The 22,030-nt window shown below is 39.1% G+C and overlaps 1 protein-coding gene across 1 annotated transcript in view; it reads right to left on the reverse strand.

Annotated features, from left to right (window-relative positions):
• Positions 1–1,226: 1,226 nt before the first annotated feature.
• LOC144192931 (complex I assembly factor ACAD9, mitochondrial-like) overlaps positions 1,227–22,030 on the reverse strand; it is a 65,564-nt gene continuing 44,760 nt past the window's right edge. The window contains exons 7-9 of the mRNA XM_077711773.1: positions 13,185–13,313; positions 4,729–4,801; positions 1,227–1,861 (exon numbers count right to left, since the gene is read on the reverse strand). Coding sequence (XP_077567899.1) covers positions 1,761–1,861; positions 4,729–4,801; positions 13,185–13,313 — 303 coding nt within the window. The 3' untranslated portion in view covers positions 1,227–1,760. The remainder of the gene's footprint in view (positions 1,862–4,728; positions 4,802–13,184; positions 13,314–22,030) is intronic.

The following is a 22,030-nucleotide window of genomic DNA, read 5'->3' on the forward strand; positions in this document are numbered from 1 at the left end:
AATCAATGATGGGGCTCCATCAGTTGTTATTACAACAAAGCTTTTCCATGGCAAACCGGCATTCTCAATGGCATCACACAGCTGGTGAAATAATTCCTTAGCGGTGGTGTGGCCATGGATTGGAATTGCTGTGAGCAACTCCTCCAACACTTCAAAATTGTCATCACCACTATGGACATATATTGCGAGCTGGGCAGTGTCTGTGATGTCTGTGGTCTCATCAAGAGCCACTGAATATACACTGAAACTTTGCGCTTTCTCACACAGTTGATCATAAATGTCACTTGACAGGTCAGAAATGCGCTCTACCACGGTGTTGGCAGAAAGGCTGTTGTGGTTGAACTGACTTTTCTTTTCTGGACAGACAATATGTGCAGCCTGTAATATGCAATATTTGATAAATTCACCTATGAATGGCTTTCCTGTTTTGGCAATCAGCTCACAAACGGCAGCTAGCTTCGACTGCTGCATTACTTTCTTTGGTAGCCTTCTTGAAAAAAACATGTTGCCTCAGAAGACTTGTTATAAGACTGTCAACCTGGTTGGCTCTCTCATCTCCCTGGTATTTTTCGTACTCCTCCGCATGTCTCGTAGCATAATGACGTTTCAAATTGTATTCCTATTGGACCGCAACTTTTTCAGTGCAAATGAGACACGTCGGGGTGCCCCTGTGCTCAACAAAGAAATATTGCACTCCCCACTTTTCTTGAAACTGTCCGTGCTCATCACTGACCTTTCTCTTCACGGCAGGCTTTGAAACAGACATCTCTGGGGCTGTAATATGTGTTTACACTTGGAATGAGTCTCGGATTACATTTTTATACTTTAGAATCTAAAGGAAGTTCAAGTAGTAGTACACCTCGATATGACTTGTCGGAATAAGCTCAAAATGGTCCTAAATTTGCCTGCAATTTAGGAAATCGAGACTATCAGCAAAATAACGTCGTCTACACAGTTATTCCTGTCAAGAGTCAGACGAAGCAACACAAATGACATTCTTCTCCACGATTGCCTAACAGTCAACTTTCTCCGAACATTGCAAAACTCAGCTGAAGACCTTTGTGGTACTCCATACAAATCTACAACTCTAGGACCCCAAACTGCCTGCCTAAGTGCCTCAACAACATATCAAGAAACATTTAAGGACCCTGAACTGCACACTTAGGTGCCTGAACAAAGAAAACAATATAACCTGCCTTATTTGAAAACAACAGGACAACAGAAAATTTACAACAGACACTCGCATAACTTTATTGCTTCTTATTCGATGTTTCTCATGTTGACGGGTTCTCCAAAAGGACAGACATTTGAACAACATGCAAGTGTGGGTAAGGGACAACCTGCATTTGCCAATAAATTATCAACAAATTATACATTGTTCATTATTTTACTTATTTTCTTTACTTTTTCAATATTTAGCTCCAACACAATATTTCAATTGATATAAAAAGATGATCTTAACAATTTGATTTAAATGGTCATAGGCTTATTTTTGTTTACATTTCATATCGATTTTGCGAGAATTCTTTCACCCCAGAAATGGGACAGTGTACTCCTGAAATGGGGTCGACAGAGGCTGGTAGCTTGGCTTTTTGTTTAGGAATCCTGGACTAAAGCTTCTGTTTTGCAAGCAAGCATAACAACTAAGGGTGAACAAAGCATTCTTTAGTAGCAGGCCTAGCATATTCTTTATTGGAAGTAAATGTATAATAACACAAAATAAAAATCCTGACAAAGACCTAACCGTTTTACCGGAAAACTCAATATGTTCTCTCAAGAGGATGAGAGCAAATATATCTTCTACTCTCCAATATCTCCTTGGCAATCTTCTTAATGCTGGCATCGTTGTTCTCCGGTGAATCTGAACATTTAAATAATGTTGTTAAATAAAACAAAATTATCAAGCACAATCATGAATGCCAATAGTTTTCATTTAACAATGTACATGTATGTGCAGTTGTGGTAAAAAAATGACACACTTGTGAAAAACACAATGTTCTCATGAGATTCCAGTTATTTCTACAACTATTTTCTCTGATAGTGATTGGAACAGATACTTTGTCACAAAAAGCATTCATGAAGTTTGGTTGTTTTATGACTTTATTATGGGTTAAAGGAAAAAGTGATCAAATCTGCTGGGTCAAAAATATACATACAGCAACACGAATTCGCAATTTCGGCGACTTAGAAAGTTGTGTCAGTGAAATGAGTTTCATTGCCTCTTAACTTCTTGTGAGTGATTATGAGTGACTACAGCTGGTGACCTCTCTGATGCCATTTAAATAGGGCTCATTGGATGCAAACGCCCGCTAACGCTATAATGGGAAAGTCAAAGGAGCTCAGCATGGATTTGAAAAAGCAAATCCTTGACTTGAACAAGTCAGGAAAGCCATTTCAAAGGAGCTGCAGGTCCCAAGAGTGCAAGTACATATAAAGTACATGGCACTGTTTTGGCACTGCCACGATCAGGAAGAAAACGCAAGCTATAACCTGCTGCTGAGAGAAAATTGGTCAGGAGGATGAAGATTCAACCGAGAATCACCAAAAAGCAGATCTACCAAGAATTAGAAGCTGCTTGAACACAGGTGTCAGTGTCCACAGTCAAGCATGTTTTGCATCTCCATGGACTGAGAGGCTGCCGTGCAAGAAGGAATCCCTTGCTCCAAAAGGACAAAGATAAGACCTTCTGGAGGAAATTTCAGTGGGCAGACGAAACAAAAATCGAGCTGTTTGGCCACAATGCCGAGCAATATGTTTGGAGGAGAAAAGGTGAGTAGTATTATGCTGTGGGGCTGTTTTACTGCCAATGTAACTGGTGCTTTACAGAGAGTTAATGGGATAATGAAGAAGGGGGATTACCTTACACTTCTTCAAGATCATCTAAAGCCATCAGCCCGAAGATTGGGTCTTGGGCACAGTTGGGTGTTCCAACAGCACAATGACCCCAAACACATCAAAAGTGATAATGGAATGGCTAAATCGGGCTAGAATTAAGGTTTCTGAATGGTCTTCCTAAATTCCCAACTTAAATCCAATTGAGAACTTGTGGACAATGCTGAAAAAACAAGTCCACGTCAGAAAGCCATCAAATTTAACGTAACTGCACCAATTCTGTCAGGAGAAGTGGTCCAAGATTTAACCAGAATCTTGCCAGAAGCTTGTGAATGGCTACCAAAAGTGCCTAATTGAAGTAAAAATTGCCATGGGACATGTTACCAAATATTACCGCTGTTGTATGAATATTTTTGAGCCAGCAGATTTGATCACATTTTTCTGTTCACTCATAATAAAGTCGTATAAGAACAAAACTTCATGAATGTTTTTGTGACAAAGAAGTATCTGTTCCAATCACTATCAGAAAAAAATCAGTTGTAGAAATAACTGGAAACTCAACAGAGCCATGACATTATGATCTTCACTAGTGTATGTGAACTTTTGACCACAACTGTATATATGTGAATATATACAGGCAGTATTTGACCCCCGCCCCCCCCCACGATTTCATTTTTTTGCGTATTTATCACACAAAGATTTTAGATCATCAAAACCATTTTAGTGTGTAATAGAGACTACCCAAGGAAATAGAAGATGCCGTTTTATATATATACATATATATATATATACATATATATATATATAATATATATATACACTATATACATATATATATACATGTACTATATATATACATATATATATATCATATATATATCATATATATATATATATATATATAACATATATATACATATAATATAATTATATACTATATATATAATATATATATATATATATACATATATATATACATATATATACATACTCTATATATACATATATACTATATCATATATATATATACATATATATATATACAATATATATCATATATATATATACATATACATATATATATATATACATATATAGTATACATATATATAGATACATATATATATACTATATATAGTACTACTACATATATACATATATATAGATACATATATATATATACATATATATATATATACATATAGATATATACATATATATATATACATATATATACATAAATATTACTATATATACATATATATATACATATATATATACTTATATATATATAGATACATATATATACATATTACATATATATATATACATATATTATACTACATATATATATACATATTACATATACAATATATATACATATATATATATACATATATATATATATATATATATACATTATATATATACATATATATATATACATATATATCATATACATAATATATATATACATATAATATATATACTATACATATATATATACATACTAGAAATATACATATATATATACATATAGATATAAATATATACTATATATATATATATATATATATATATATATATATATTATATATATATATATATATATATCTATAATATACATTATATATATATTATACTATATATATAAATATATATAATATATATATATAAATAATATATATATATATATATATATATATGATATATATATATATATTAAATAATATATATATATAATATATATATAATATATATATATATATATATATATATATATATATATATATATATATATATATATATATATATATATAATTAAGATTAATAAATAGTCAGAAAATGATGTTCCCTCCTAACATTAAGTTGCACACGTGAAGTTATGCTACTTACTTTTTTGCAACTGATTCATCCAAAAGTTATTCTTGAAGTAAGCATCATCACAGAAGGTGTTTGTGAGCAACACCTACGAAAAGGATGAGAAAAAAAACAGTTAGCGGGAGATCACGTGACTGAGTGTTGAGTATTCAGCCTTATGTGATTGCTGCTGATAAAACTTTGATGGGAATGACTATTGACAGTATTCAGCCTGTATAGAAAAGTCTTGAAAATAATTCATTCCAACATTCTCACATGCAAATGTACCCTTGGCAATATCTACTAAGGATATGTTCAAATGCCTATGTCTGATTTTCATTTTCATTCATTTTCAAATGAACCTGAAAAAAAGAACAAAAAGTGGACCGATGTCACAGAACGATATATTTCAAACACGAAATTACATTGACATAGTCTTAAATTAAAATATTTTTCAAATGATGGTATCCTTTGAGATTTTTCAATGGCAAAAGTGTGCCACAGCTAAAAAAGGGTGAGGAAACTGTTCTAATGACATTAATTAAGATGTTTTATTCATAGATATCAATCATTAAATTTTATTTGGACTAGATCATTTATGGGTAGTAGACATGCACCTTCTTATGGTAGGTGTGAAACAGAGGTGTGCCCATAGCGAACAATGACCATATTTTCTCGCATAAGCTGACTCCGCGTACAATCTGCAGCCTTAAAATCATTGAATTATACAATTTCTCAAGAATAAGCCGACACCTGACAATTTTTTTTACCTCCATATGTATGGTTTAAATTGTAAAAATGTGTTACTTTGAAGAGTAACATCTTAAGAAAAATCATCACACTTAGTATTTCGGAGATACTCTACGAATACAAATGATAGTCTACTGGTTTGCACATTGATTGCATGTGGACAAATTCAAAAAGGAAGACATTATCAGAAGGGGGCATGGAAAAGCAATATATTTCATTCATGTGGAATTTCAGTAAAGTAATATAGGCACAAAAAACAAATATGGATAAATACAGAAAAAAACAGGTTTATACTAATTCATCTATTAATGGTTGTTTTCTTACTGCAAAACAAAAAAACAAATAGTAAATGTTAATTTGCCGCCTTCTACTAGTGAAAGAGTATAGCCATGCTGTAAGTCATGTGCGCAACTAAGCCGTACTCTTGATTCAGTCATCATTTTTTAAATTATAAAATCAGCTTATATGCGAGAAAAAAAACTGTATGATGTTGCTCACACTGGTGCCATGTGTGCTCGGGGAGGTTGTCTGTATGCCCAGACATTTGAAAAATTAGAAGGAACATTGCTGCGAATGCTCATCATTAAGCACCATTGAAGGTTGTAAACATCCAATCCATTATCACTGCAAGGGGTGAATTAACAAACAAAGTTAGTTACCTTTTTGGGCCAAAAGCCCACGAGATCGAGTTGGCATTAATGTGGTCCGCGAAACAAACTGTTTAACACCCTTGACAAACACACAGATAAACAACTTAAAATAGAAGTTATTTTTATTCACACATTCTGTTTTATTATTTATTTATTTTTATTAATCACCACTGCTTCTTACCAATTTGGGTTTAAGTTAGAGACAAGATCGGGATTAAAAATTCAGGCCCCACCCGACACAGCCCAATGATTTAAGAACCCAAACCGAACGCGCCAAATTAACTTGATTTGCAAGTAATCCGTAGTTTAATATCCACACATTGTTTTAGCAGTGGTGTGCGGTCAGGGCCTTCAAAGCCTTCTCTTCTGGTGTGTTTTCATATTGAAGCATTTAACCAATCACATTTTAGCCATAGTTTGTTGTCAGGGTCAGAAATCTGCATCAAGGCCTTCACAATCAGTTCTGTAGGCTCTGCTGCATTAAACAAGCCTCGATAAGACTGTTACTTTAACCAATCAGAATTTGATTTGGTGACACCAAGCCTTCTCGCAGGCGTAGGGATACGTCATCGCTTTCACCAACTATGATTGGCTAGTGATAGAGTAGGCGGGCCAAAGCCAGAGTGAGTCAGCCAGAGCTCGCAAACTCAAACCACAATGGCCTACGGGGGAAAATAAATGGATTTGGTTGCAGCTTTGCTGACGAAGCCATTTTCCAGACAGACTTTTCCAGAAAAAATGGAAATCATTAAGAAAGGGCGGTTAACTTCAAAGCTAGCAAGCCTGTTACAACCGGGAAGAGGGTTTGTCCACCACTTTCAGTTCGCTAACAACGAGTGTTACCCCTGGCTCAGGGCTCCAAGGAACACTGCAAATTGTATTGCTGGGAGTGCTTGGTATTTGCCACCAATCGACATGGTGTTTGGAGCAACACTGGATTTACAAATTTGACTTGTTTAACTAAAGCAGCAACGAGACACCAAAGCACTGTCGGACACTTCAAGCAACGGTGCTCTCCAAAACTTTTGGAGAAACCAGAGTGGAGTTACAATTATTCAAGCAAGTGTGCAGGGAAACGGAGCGCCACAGCGAAAATGTAAAGAAAAATCGGGAAATCTTAAAAAGTTTGATAGACCGTCATTTTTTTGGGCAAGGAGTCACTTTCATTTCGGGGATACGATGAAAGCGCTGCAGCCCTAAACAAAGGAAATTATGTGGAATGTGTTTCTCTTATTCCTGAGAAAAACACATTTACATTAGCACCTGTGCACTAATTAAGTGTTTAGTGGCACATCGGGCAAAATACAAAACGACCTGATGACTGCTATTGCTGAAGTGATGGAGGAAGAGATCACCAGAAGGGAAATAAATGTGTCTCTATAATGGTGGATGAGACGACAGACGCGAGTAAAGCAGCATAGCTCGCACTTGTTATGCGTTACGTCACGGGCAAATGTGTCAAGGAGCGGTTCGTCAGATTAGAAAATGTTACCAGTGGGAAGCGAGCCAATTTTTGGTTGAAAATGAATACCTGGGTAAAGTTGTGGCACAGTGTTATGACGGGCAGCGGTCATGTCTTCTGGATTAAATGGGGTGGAGGCTAAAGTTAAGGAGAGAGCACTGTTAGCTTTATTTATACACTGCTATGCACATCAGCTCAATTTAGTACTGACTCAGGGGGCCCTCAAAGCTTAAAGAATGCAAGATAGTTTTTGCTCACCTGAATGGCTTTGCTGCATTTTTTTCGAGATCACGTTTGGCACCAACATGGTGGCAGTACACATCCAGAGTGGTCAGTATGGTATTTGAGAAGAGAGCTGCTCTAAAGAAACTGTATGAACAGATCCTAGATCATCATAACGAGTACGATGAGGAGCCTGTGCGCTGTGTCGATGGATTCAAAGCACGTCGGGATGATATTGAATTTTATTTTTTGCTTCACACATTTAATGGCATTTTTGAGCATTCAGAAATGCTTTTTTCAATACTACAAAACAACAAACTGGATGTACAGTTTTATCTTGCAAGAGGAGTTTTCTGACACAGTTGAACGCGAGAGGAGCCGATATGAGGAAATCTAAGAGGCCACCGAAGGGAGTGTGGGTGCTCCAAGCGCACTAAGAGATCAAGCGCAAGATTCTCGTGCGCACTCCCAACAACTTCACAACAGGGTTCTGGACAATAGTATTTGCCAGACACGGAGCAAATTTCAAGACCACGAAAGACATTTTTCTCTGCCTCCTCGACTTGCAGATGTTTCGGGAATACCAGGAAACTTTCCCAGATGCAGCCTTCTCCACATTAACGCAGAGCCACGGAACACTTTTCAATCTGCCTCGGCTAAGAACAGAACTGATTGTAATGTATGCCATGGATGATTTTGCAGGAAAATCTGCCACAGGTCTCCTTGACTTCCTTCATCAGAAAATTCGGAATGAGAGTGTTGGGTCATTTAGTCCTTCGGAGCTTTGGAGGTCAATATACCGGAACGGGAACCCAGGCGCTACTGTACGACATCTGGTAAGTGACCGTGCGCACGGTGTCTTCAAAACCCTTGGTGGGCCGGATTTTTCGACGGGGGCCCCTGGATTCTCGACGGTTAAAGACTTGGTTGGAGACATCTGGTGCGATCTCGGGTAAGTCCACATTAATGTCTGCATGTTGTGACGGAGTTTCCAAATGCGTTAAAGGGGCATTGAATGTGAATGTCCATTCTGGGTAATGTGACTCGCGTCCTGGGTGACGGCGATAAAATCCCTGTGTTTATACTAGTCAATGGCAAATAAATTTTTGGGGCAATTTGCTGGAAAGTGTCCTGTGTCTCAAGGGTAGGCACGAATATATTGTAAACGTTGTATGGTGTTTGTGTGGTTTCTGCAGTAAAATTAAGGTAAGCCGAGGAAATACAATCGAAGGGGTAAAAAACAAAAAAGTTAACTGTGTGAGGCACACGAACTCACTACAAAACAGTAAAAAATGGGGAGTTGTAAGGCGGGTTTGGATGACGATCTAAAAATACGTCTAACTTGTAAGGATTGGAAAAATTGGAAAGACAAAGCGCTTTAAAATATTAGACAGCTATATTTATGCATAAATAAATATCTGTTTGCTGGCCAGCTTAAAATGCATAAAATGCAGAATAATATCTATATCTATATCTCTCTATATCTCTCTATCTCTCTCTATTTCTATATATATATATATATATATATATATATATATATATATATATATATATATATATATATATATATATATATATATATATATATATATATATATATATATATATATATATATATATATATATATATATATATATATATATATATATATATATATATATATATATATATATATATATATATATATATATATATATATATATATATATATATATATATATATATATATATATATATATATATATATATATATATATATATATATATATATATATATATATATATATATATATATATATATATATATATATATATATATATATATATATATATATATAGATATATAGATATAGATATATATATAGATATATATACAGATAGATATACAGATAGGTACACATAGGTACACATAGGTACACATAGGTACAGATAGGTACAGATAGGTACAGATAGGTACAGATAGGTACAGATAGGTACAGATAGGTACAGATAGATACAGATAGATACAGATAGATACAGAGATACAGAGATACAGAGATATAGATAGATATAGATAGATATAGATAGATATAGATAGATATAGATAGATATAGATAGATATAGATAGATATAGATAGATATAGATACATACATACATACATACATACATACATGCATGCATGCATGCATGCATACATATCTACCTACCTACCTACCTACCTACCTACCTACCTACCTACCTACCTACCTACCTACCTACCTACCTACCTACCTACCTACCTACCTACCTACCTACCTACCTACCTACCTACCTACCTACCTACCTACCTACCTACCTACCTACCTACCTACCTACCTACATACATACATACATACATACATACATACATACATACATACATACATACATACATACATACATACATACATACATATATACATACATACATACAAACAGAACATAGAACATACAAACATACGAACATACTAACATACAAACATAGATATGAGAATGTTGAGCTAAAAAAATAATGGAGACACTGGTATTTGATTTGGTTAATCCAGGTGTGACGTTTTGGTGATTACAATTCAATTGGGTTTTTGTGATGCTGGGGCTTGTATAACAACAATTAGAATGGTTATTTCCAAGTGCTGGTGGTGATTTATTAATATAACCTATATGTACTGTCAATTTACAGCAATGTAATGGCTTATTGCAGCTTGGCCTGGTTTTGATCCCGTCCGCTAGCGGGAAGATGGTGTTTAAAAGACGAAAGTATACAAAATGGTCATTTAAATGTTTAGCAGGGAATGTCACCTGTGTTTTATTATGCTCTAGACTTGCCAAATAATGGGTCGACTACGGGAGAAGCGCTCTGGTGCAGCGGCTGCTGATTAGATGGGAGTGAAACATGTGGGCCGCGGGGCAGACGATTTGACTGTGTTAGCCTTTCGGGAGCGTGCGGACCGTGTAAACGACTAAAATTTTGTGGATCCCTCCCGTAAAGACAATGCAATAATAATAATTGGCCTTGGCGGTGCTGAAGCAAAATTGAGGGCAGAAAATGGGTTTTTGCTATATTGTCGTGCTTGCAGCATATATATTCTGAATATGGGGTCTTGGAAAAATATTGTGATGTAGTTGGATATCGGAAGAGGGGTTAATTTGACTGTTTAATGGTTGTCTTCTCTAAAAAGCGTTGTATTTGGGCACAGGAAAAAAGGCGACGTTTCAAGTGTTGACTCGCTGGTTTGTAAACAAGAAGATAGCAATGCTGCTTTCGCAGCAAGAGTGGGGGTCATGGTTAACTGCTTATGGTGTTTTCTGTTTGGACTTTTCAGAATAAGAACAATACATGGTCTGCAAGGATTGCAAGGTTATGTGAATGCTTTCGCATTCATTTTTTGACTAGATGTGGAGTATAGAATGTATTCTTTATACTTTTAGAGTTGTCACTTGGATAGAATTTTGCATAACCTAGGGGAAATTTCCATCATGACACCTATGAGTTAGGGGCGCGTCATCTACCATGACACACCCATTTCTTTTTTCACGTTTTCCCACCTAAAGTTTGTACCTAGGTCACATGATCCTATGTTAATAAAACTAGCTTATCTGTTGGGGGTAGCAAGGGATTCGAACTGGTCAGACTGGGGGATGGACACATCTCCCAGCGCTGGCTACTCTGACCCCCTCCTTCAGGTGAAGTCTGGTAAATCTCATCACAACTGACTCTGTGTGCTTCCTCTGATCCGAAGTTATTGAATGTATATGGATTAGATCCCACATTTTCTGGTGCCCGAAACCCGCAGGGATTCCTTTCTGAATTTCTCGGACTGGGGTGGACTGAAAGCCAAGATTTCTGAAGTCAGCTACTCTTACTTTGAAAGAAAGGGCAGTTTTGGTCGATCGCGGCCCGTTTGAAAAACGGACCCCCATCGGAAAACAGGATGTACAGGAGACGGTAAGGGGCTGTTTAAAATTAATATATAACAAGGCTGGTGAAAATCCTGTTTTTCCACTCATGAAAAAGTCGAAGAAAAACGCTCCAAAAGTGGGACATAATTTGTGCATACTGTTGAGAAGTATGTATGTCGAAAAAAAGGAAAATAGATATGTAAGGTGTGCAATGGACGTACACTTAGTCGGTCTGGCCAACTAAGCGTCGATCCAAGAGGTGGGCTGGTGACGCGGCTTAACAGTAGTTCTCTTTCACTCGTGATGAAAGCATTACATTCCATGGAGCCGTGACTCGCTCAATTTTTTTAACATTTCTTTTCTAATACATTCTCATATTAAAAAAAATCTTTTTAACTGATCCACCAACTTAGCGAGAGTGACTCTGACAACGAAGAGAGGGAACCTGGCGTTTTAGATGAATTATTGGACAATTATTCAATTCGGACACAGAAAATGAGGACGTTGATGGATTGGTGGGTGATGATTGATCAAAAACGTGAGTACATTGAACAAAGGCTAAATAAAGTAGAACTGAACTCAGTTTTTCTTCCGTAGCCTTTTTAAAAACATGTTTTTAGCGCGTGTCTGTATATTTAAGATGGTGTATGTTTAAGCTGGTGTGTGTTTAAGTTGGTGTATGTTTAAGCTGGTGTATGTTTAAGCTGGTGTATGTTTAAGTTGGTGTATGTTTAAGATGGTGTATGTTTAAGCTGGTGTATGTTTAAGATGGTGTATGTTTAAGATGGTGTATGTTCAAGCTGGTGTATTTTTAAACAGGTGTATGTTTCGCCATGCCTGGCTGCATTTATTAGTGCGGTGAGTCTTGTGTGTCAAATACAGGAATAGCACTTGTTACCGAGACTACGCCTTTAAATATGGCGTGCCATATAGTCGTAAAAATATGGTATTTGTCTTTTCTTGAAATGCAACATTGTTTTAATGACATGCATGATTTATTTTGCCAACCAAAAGCAGAAAAGGTGATGTGCCCTTTAATATTTTGAAGTTGGTTGCAGTACCAGCTTTAGATCATTTTTTAACTTTGAAACTTCATAGCAAAGTGTGAAGATCAGCACCTTCAAATCCAAGACCATGGTCCTTGGTCAGTAAAAAAGGTGGAATGCATTTTTAGTTCAAAATAAAAACAAAATGAGCAGTAAATTGAAAATTTAGGCAACTGTAGGGTATGCGTAGCGTACTGCCGGGACCATTGCATTAGGTGAATAATATAAAAAATCAATATTTGAATCAGGGCTTTTTCCCCCATCACCTGCCAATGAGGGAGGATTACTCTTTTTTTAATGTTATATATTGGATTGGATGACTTTATTCATCACATATTTGGGAAATTACGCATCCAATATCCAAGTATAACAGTAGTATCTATGACAAGTACCTTTTTAAACCCATGCTGTGGTAAAATGGGTTTATCTGCTTCTTCATGTGAGAGTGTGGAATATAACATACCTCATGGTCATGATTCCTTAGGCCGAGTGTGATGGAGCGGCTACTTCGAGACAGGACAGCAGTCATCGCATACAAGTTGATCAGCACATCTGCTACTTTTTTCAGAATGAGCTGTTCATCCACAATTGTCTAATATCAAAAAGGACATTTTATCAAAGGTTGGAGTTTAAAATTCATTATAGATGTCACAAAACTAAGCATTTTTTGAATGATTATAAGGCCATTTTATGGCGATAACTTCCATTAAAATTTTTCAAGTATAATCCATATCAAATAATAATAATGCTTTCCTCTTGAGCCTCAATGAACCCTGTATTTTAATCACCTGTTAATTCCTTATTTCTAAGGGGTCCGTGTGTGTTCGTTCCCATATAACAACTCCAACAAAACGCACTTGTTCTAATGCAAACACATTATTAACCTGAGAGACAAGTCAGAAACAGAGCATTGGGTCAGTCTACCACTGTTTTAGCCTTAGCAGAGGTGTAATACAAAGTGTTAGGTTCATCAATAATTATACTTCAATATAATGATAAAACAATGCAGGCAGACATCTGGTCGGAACTCAAAAACAACTCTAATGGAAATAAACAAACAAGCCTCCATTCGGCAAAACAATCCCATAATCAAGCGAAAAGAGCGTCACGATTTACGACAATATGTGAGTAATCCCGAAGGTTGTTGGATTGCGATCAGGCTTCATCAGCAATTTATTAGGCGTCCTGCCAGGTCAGCATTCTGGGGTAAAGGTCTGTCCTACTATCTTCCAGTGAACAGTCCTCGGAAAGAGGACTCGGTGACATGTTACAATCCCGAGCTCGCCCCAGACAAATTGAAGAAGCTCTCATCCAAAATTATTAAATTCACACATATATATATATATATATATATATATATAAAATAATATTACATAATTAATCCAACACAAAGCTGCCAACTTCTCTTGAATTTCCAGACTTTACCTGAACAGTTAAAACAACTCCGGGCCTCCGGCAACCTCGAAAAGTACGGAGACAAAAAAAAATCACTTAATTTTTTTGAAGCAGTAATTTCAGAAAAATACAAAATTTTCTATTTATTGGTTAAACTGTCGACACTGAATCGGTTGGAACAAACACGAGGACCCACCGTGACCCTTAGTGGAATTGTTGTGAGAGCTCTGCACTAAAGATCCAAGTGAATTCTACCTGGCGTTTTCTTTCTTTTTTAGATGCCTTATTGAAAATGTCCTTAAGACATTTGAAAGATAATATTTAAAAAAAAAATGTCAAAGTCGCTTGGCAATTGTTGGTTCATATTGTATCCGTTTTTGTAAGTATAGAAATCATGGTCATAGGAAACTTGCTCCGAGTTTGGTCGTTTTCATGAAGACCTCACACTGATTAACCGGACTTCGCCCAAAGCATGCCATTGCCATGGAAACCTGTCACTAATTAATCCGACTATGCCCAGAGTTTGGTCGCTGTCATATAAACCATACTTTGCTCTGTTTTGTGGGGGGAAAAACAACAACCACCCACCCTATTTGTCTACCGACCCTGGACCGAGGCCAAATGCCTGGAAGCATGCAAGGGACTTGGAGATGTGGAAGAAAATGCGGAACAATGGGCCAGAAACTTCCGTGAGTTAGTGGCATCCTATCACCTGAATGGAGCTGAAGTGGAGAAAGCCTTAAAGAACTCTCTGAAACATAGATTGGGCAGAGTCAGAGAGAGATTCACAGGACATGATGCAGGGGGAAACGTATTAGCCTACAACTCCCAAGCTCTAACTGGAGAAATAGAAAAGCTACTAGGAAGAGCAGTGGAAATGTTCCAGAGACCCCCGACTACCAAAGAATAAGGACATGTACGCAGAAAAAGGGTGAGACTACAAATGATTACTGTGCCAGATTAGAAAGATGTGTCAAGTCCAACAGCCGCATGATGGATGACGGCGATGAAAATGGCCCATTCTGAGTCCAGTTGAAACAATGGTTTATCGAAGGACTCCAAATTCCCATTTCCGGATTCATCAGAAAACACTGTCACCTACAAGACTGCCTCATCCGCTAACCTACTCCAATGGGCAAGCCACGCAGAGGAGAAAATTCCCTCCAAGAAAGAAAGGGCCGAGGTGACAGCCAGTGCACAAATGATAACCGAGGCGCTTCAATGTCACCACCACCATGTTTGTCGCCAGAGGATACAGATCCCCGAGAAATGCCCCAAGACCCCGCAACATTTGGGAACCCCAAAACGACAAACCACAATGACGCCAAAAGTCCGTCCAAGAGGACTCCATCGAACGATCCACGAGGGGATGGGAGGACGAGGGAAACGAGGGGGAAGAAGAAATTCACCTAGGTAACAAGGAACCCCTCCCTTTTCCAGTTATGGACTGTCAGTCTATGCCGCGAACTCCATATCTTTGGACAAGCAAAGCCCGAGTACAACTCTTGGTAGGACCTCATCGCACACCAGTTTGGTTCCTGGTGGATTCAGAGCCCGATCGGACCGTCCTGTCCGACGAGATTCCAGGAGTCAAGCCCAGCACCCTGTCCCTCAGGTTATAGGAGTAGCCAGCGTCCCACAGAGAAGATTCTACTCCCGAGCCATTGTCCTAGAAGATGAGGATGGAATCAAAGTCACAGCCCCCGTTGTCCTTTGCTCCGAATGTTCGATCAACCTACTGGGACGAGATATCATGGTCCATCTTGGGATAAGCCTAGTGGCCACCAAAAATTGCCTCCAACCCAGGAAATTACAGACCAAAAACATCTTCCACAACACCACATCCAACACCTTCTACTCTCTCGACATTGTCAGGAATGATTCTGCCAAGGTAGCTGAAAGTCTAGAGAGAACAGGCTGTAGATACCTGCCCAGCAGCACCAAAACGGTAACAACAAACATGGCTGTTACATGACAGCCTGAAGTTCATGGGAGACCGAGACTGCACGACAAGTGGTAAACCAATTCTCACAGTTGCCCACTCAACGAATCATAATTAACCACGTGTATGCAACTGATCAAGGAGTCTGTTTTGCCACTGTGACCCTCCCGCCGGCATCAGTAACGCTGACCTCAATGGGACACCACCCTCGTGTCTGACTGAACAAATTGTTCGCCATGGAATAGAAGGATTTTGGCCCCTTCACCGACTTTCTGTTGCAAACAAAAGAATCTGAGTATCAGGACCGCGATGAAGGGGATCAGTGTTGTGAGATTCCAGAATTTGGACAAGTGACCAGAAGGAGCTTGGATTGTGTCATCGAAACCATCCCCTCCACACACAAGTATGCATGGCTAGACCAGCACGTGGACCAACTCTACAGCGAGACAGATTTCTCCACTGTACCAGCTAATATATGGTCCAAGTCCAAGACTGATGTCGGACGGATTAACACAGCAAAACCAGTCAACATCGAAGCCAGAACCTCTTCCCACCCTTGGATACAGCAGTACCTGCTCAAGCCAGATAAAACAGAAGGCATTCACCCAGTCATCCGGGATATGCTTGATGCAGGCATACTCATTGAAAGTGATCATGCAGAATGCAAAACGCCAATCTTCCCCGTAAAGAAACCAGGGGGAGGATGGATGATGGTCCAAGATTTACGCCGAGTCAATGAAGCAGTGAAATCCCATGCTCCCAACGTCCCAGACCCCTACACGCTGCTGAACGAACTGAAACCGACACAGAAATACTTCACCGTCATTGATTTAAGTAATGTGTTTTTCTCAATCCCACTGGATGCCACAGCACAAGGACGGTTCGGCTTCACCTTTGGCAACAGAAAGTTCACCTACACCAGATAGCCCCAAGGATTCTGCGAAAGCCAAACCATATTCTCCACAGATATCCAGAGATGCATGAGTTGTCATCCACATCCAGATTCCACACAAGTCCTCATCTATGAGGACGACATCCCAATTGCAAGCCCGACAGCAGAAGAAACCCGAAAAAAGTCCATCAGTGTCCCAACACCTGGAAAAGACGGGGAACAAGACCTCGTTATCCAAGCTTCAATTTTGCCAGATTTAAGTCACATTTCTGGGACATCTCTTGTCACAAAAAGGCTAACGGACAACAGGAAGAAGGCTGTTAGATGCCCCAGACCAAAGACTAAGAAACAAGTCATGGCTTTCCTCGGGTTAGCCAACAACTGTCGAGGATGGATCCTTCACTTTGCACAAATCACCCAGCCACTATTGGACCTCATGAGTGACAAAACACCTCAATCTGTCAAATCCTGTAGAAAGGACTCCAGCTTCTGAAAAAGTTTTCACCACCATTAGAAAATCTATATGTGCAGCAGCCATGGCCGTCTAAAGTTACGCTGAACTCATACCTAATGGACAACCCACTGCCCACCAGACACATTGTCTATGTGGATGGATCATCATCAAAAACCCCGGATGGAAGAAACCACACCGGATATGCTGTGGTGACTCAAAAAGACACCCTCAAGACAGAACAACTCCCCAGCAACTGGTCAGCATAAGCCGCGATATAGTGGCCCTGACAGAGGCCTGTAAACTATTCCAAGGACAAGACGTGACGGTATGGACAGACAGCCAATATGCATTATCAACAGCCCATTTATTTGCTGGACAGTGGGCAAAACGAGGAATGAAAATGACCAATGGATCCCCAGTCAGACACGTGGAGCTTCTCACAGAACTCCTCAAAGCTTTAAAACTGCCAATGAAGCCGGCTATCTGCAAATGTAAAGCACACACAACAAGACAAGATTCTGTCTCATTGGGAAACAAGCGAGCAGATGAAGCAGCCAAAGAAGCCGCGCACACTGCAAACATCCAGACGGCAATCTCCACGGTCGAAAGGCACAGCTCATTCCCTGCCGAAATCCTAAGAGACATGCAAAATCATTCCACAGATAAAGAGAAACTACAATGGGAAACAGAAGGAGCCACTCAACACAAGAGCGACCTTTATGCAGTAGAGACAAGCCACGCGTCCCACGATCATTGTTTGAAGTCATTGCCAAATTGAGCCATGGAAGGAGCCATGTCTCAACAGGGGGGATGATCAGTATAGTACAACAAACAATGCACGTTCCCATAGGTCTCCAAACCTACTTTAAAACATTTTTGCAGAAACTGTCTCATCTGCTGTAGACATAACTCTCAAGACAATGAATGACCCAAACGCGGAATAAGGCAAACAGGGGACATATCCCTTCGAGGACCTAAACATGGAGCTCATCGAACTGAACCAAAGTGGCACATATAAGTACTGTCTTGTGATTATTGACACATACCAACGTGGGAAAAAGGTCTGGTGGTAGAAGAGAAAGGAGAAACAGATCCCCTCACTCAGTGGTTATGCAAAATGTCCCAAGAAAGAACTGTGATAAATGCAAATGATCTGCCGACATCTTCTTTGTCTCCCACACATGAGCTCCTGTCCCCAGGAGACCCGGTACTCGACAAGGTGATCAATAGAAAGTGCTGATCCTCTCCATGTTGGGACGGACCTCACCGTGTGATTTTGGCCAACCCCACCGCTGTCAAAATCGAAGGAAGAAACACCTGGATACATCAATCCCACTGAACACAAGTGCAAGAATGAAGTGGGTAATCATCATCATAATCACTCTGTGTTACACCACATGGGGGGACCTATCGGAACCTTGGTGGAGAATGCCCCACTAGCTGGTTCCGGAAACGATCGGGGGCCCTCCAGATCTGCAACCCGTTAACCAAGACACCCATCTTCGTCCAAGTCCCGTTGATCACCCTACAACTTACTCACATGACGATACATGGGACCGACTCCAATTATTATTATTGGTACCTACAAGCCCCCAGGATCCGAGGAGTCTGGCCAGACACCTGGGACCAGGTCCTCCTCCACACAGGCTACGTAACCATCACATGGCCCCTTTCCAAAGAAGCTACCACCATGACCGCTACCAAGTTGGCCACCACCGTCAAAGCTAATGAAAAAGTGTTGGAGCTCACGACCAATATCCAACAAATAGGCTGCATTGACCTATACCTCTGACCAGACCGACCAGAAAAAGACCCCCTTTGCTATCACCATCTGCACTACTAGTCCAGACATGGCCCCCCAAGTGATTGGTGTGAACCCCTTCATAAGACGATCAGCAACACGCCTACTCAAAATCTGTCCGGCAGGAACACCTAAGCCTGAGGAGACACACCCAATCCTCACCCATGTCCAAACCCAAGAAGAAAACAACCACCGCCCGATGATGAGGAACAGTTGGTACAGATACGCCGCACTCACAGCCCGCGCCACAACCAATGAGAGTTGTTATGTCTGTTCCCTCATGCCCACTGCTGTAGCCCAACCACAGTTATGGGCCAACCTCCAGATCAAAGAACTCTCCAACCACACCTACAACTGTATCCTGGGTAATTCGAAAGAATCCTCTCCGGCAAAGTTCGACCGCCTACATACCATGGTCGCGGTGCCATTAGCAGCCACGGTCAATCCTGCAACGTATGTCCGGTGCAACAATCGGACAGACTATTATCCATCCTGTTTCAAATTCAGTGGACCAGATCCCAAGAGCCATTTAGAGGAAGTTCACATCACGAGGTGCGCAGAGATCAGAAAAGTGTCTTCCCAATCATCGACAGTACTGGACAGAATATGGTGGCTCTGTGGATGGCGAGTGTATATGATCATCCCCGCCAATTCAACTGGCCTCTGTGTCCCTACATCTGTCTTCGACCACACATACATCCCTACAACAGTCAATCCCCACAGTCGGCGGCAACCCACGTCAACGCCGGAGCCTCAACTTTCTCCCCCATGATCCAGTATGGGGCTCAGATGTCCCCCTCGAACACAAACACTGGTCAGTCTCTGCCAAAATCCTGATAGCTCTGTTCCCCTGTGTAGTAACAGTAAAGAATACTCTGGTCTGGAAACCATTGATGGTGTGGCAAATTTAAACTGTTTCTTTTTGTGAGACTGAAAATTCTTCTTTCAAATAGTGATGGTGTTGATAATTTTATTTCATATTATAAAAATAAAGAGGTCTGTCAAAATTTCTTCAGATTTTATTCCTTACTTTTCAGTGTAAGGAGGGAGTTCTCATCTTTAATGCACAACAGAACAACACTTTGTAAAAACATCATATATCATATTGTATTTGGTTATTAAGTAAGATAAAATACCACATTATCTCGCAAAAAAAGCTGCATTTGTCAGACGAAGTAATGATGACTGAATCGAGGGTACAGCTTATTCGAGCATTAAAGGACAACATGCAAGAATCTGCAATTTGACAAAGACGAAACACCATGGCGCAGGACAATGCGGCCAATACGGTCGTTTATTTCAAAATACAGAAAAGATAAACAGATAAAATGCTAAACTAAATGTATTTTGATGTCTTGTTTCAATGAAATTTAAGGAAAAAAAGGATCTTGCAAAGAACGTGAAAAAACTCACTTCTGTTTGTCACTGCTCGCTCAGGGCATCACCATCTTACCTAAGGCAATGAGTTAAACGTGCTCTGACTGGCCAGATGCGAGTAGCCGTGATGTGGTCATAGCATTTATCATCGCACCACATCCCAGTAGTTAGGCTAATCGAAGGTCTTGCGGTCGATCATTCAATATCAGGGTTGATACCTGCATAATGTGTATCTCATTCTATTATTGCACCCACAGACTTGGTGAACACTAAAGCGCTACAGACCCATTTCCTGGTTGTGCTTACGTTACTTTCTTTCTGAAAGGAAATTATTGGACATTATGAAATAAAAGAATTCCGCTTAGATTATTTTGTTTTATTTCTTGTTCCAAAGTGACAAGTATTGCAGTAATATGAAGCATCGAAAAATAAAATTGAGGTATTTTGACATAAGAAGCAATTTGGCCGCCACAACATCTAAAACATCTGGTAGGAAATTTGTCATTTCTGTAATCAGAAAGCATCAGGTCCTAATCAAGACAAACATTTCTTTGTTTCAAACTGAATCCTTTTATATTTTGCATTTACAATGATAGCCATATCTTATCTTTTTACCCTAATAATGTGCTTTTGATTCATTGAGTATCTCAGAAAAAACACCTGTGAAAATCTTCTTCAAGATTTTCCCTTCAAAGTAACACATTTGGAAGAGGAGGGACGCGTTTTGCACGGCAGCACGCTCGTTTCATAACATTAACACATTTAAATGAACTTACGATTCAGACACTCAAAAACTAATGTAATCTAACCTTATGATAAACTTAATTCGAATTTTGTATTAAAGTTTGATACCATTATTCTCCCGGGTTGGCTATTTACCCTGCCTCTACCCCGACTTTCAATATTGATGGGCTCTTTGCTTAGTATTCCCTTCAAAATATTCCGGAAAGGATGCACACCAATGTCCTCACGAAAGGATAACACACGACCACTTGCCAACGAGAAATAATATACAGTTGTGGTCAAAAGTTTCCATACACTTGTGAAGAACATAATGTCATGGTGCTCTTGAGTTTCCAGTTATTTCTCCAAATCTGTTTTTTCTCTGATAGAGTGATTGGAACAGATACTTCTTTGTCACAAAAAAAACATTAATGAAGTTTGGTTCTTTTATTACTTTATTATAGGTTAACAGAAAAAGTGATCAAATCTGCTGGGTCAAAAATATACAACAATATGAATTAGCAATTTTGGTGACTAAGAAAGTGTCTCAGTGAAATGAGTTTCATAGCATGGGCTCTTAACTTCTTGTGAGTGATTATGAGTGACTACAGCTGGTGACTTCTATGAGGACATTTAAATAGGGCTCATTGGATGCAAACGCCCACAAACTCTACAATTGGAAAGTCAAAGGAGCTCAGCATGGATCTGAAAAAGCGAATCCTTGA

Source organism: Stigmatopora nigra, unplaced genomic scaffold (genome assembly GCF_051989575.1).
Source record: "Stigmatopora nigra isolate UIUO_SnigA unplaced genomic scaffold, RoL_Snig_1.1 HiC_scaffold_29, whole genome shotgun sequence".
Classification (NCBI taxonomy): domain Eukaryota; kingdom Metazoa; phylum Chordata; class Actinopteri; order Syngnathiformes; family Syngnathidae; genus Stigmatopora; species Stigmatopora nigra.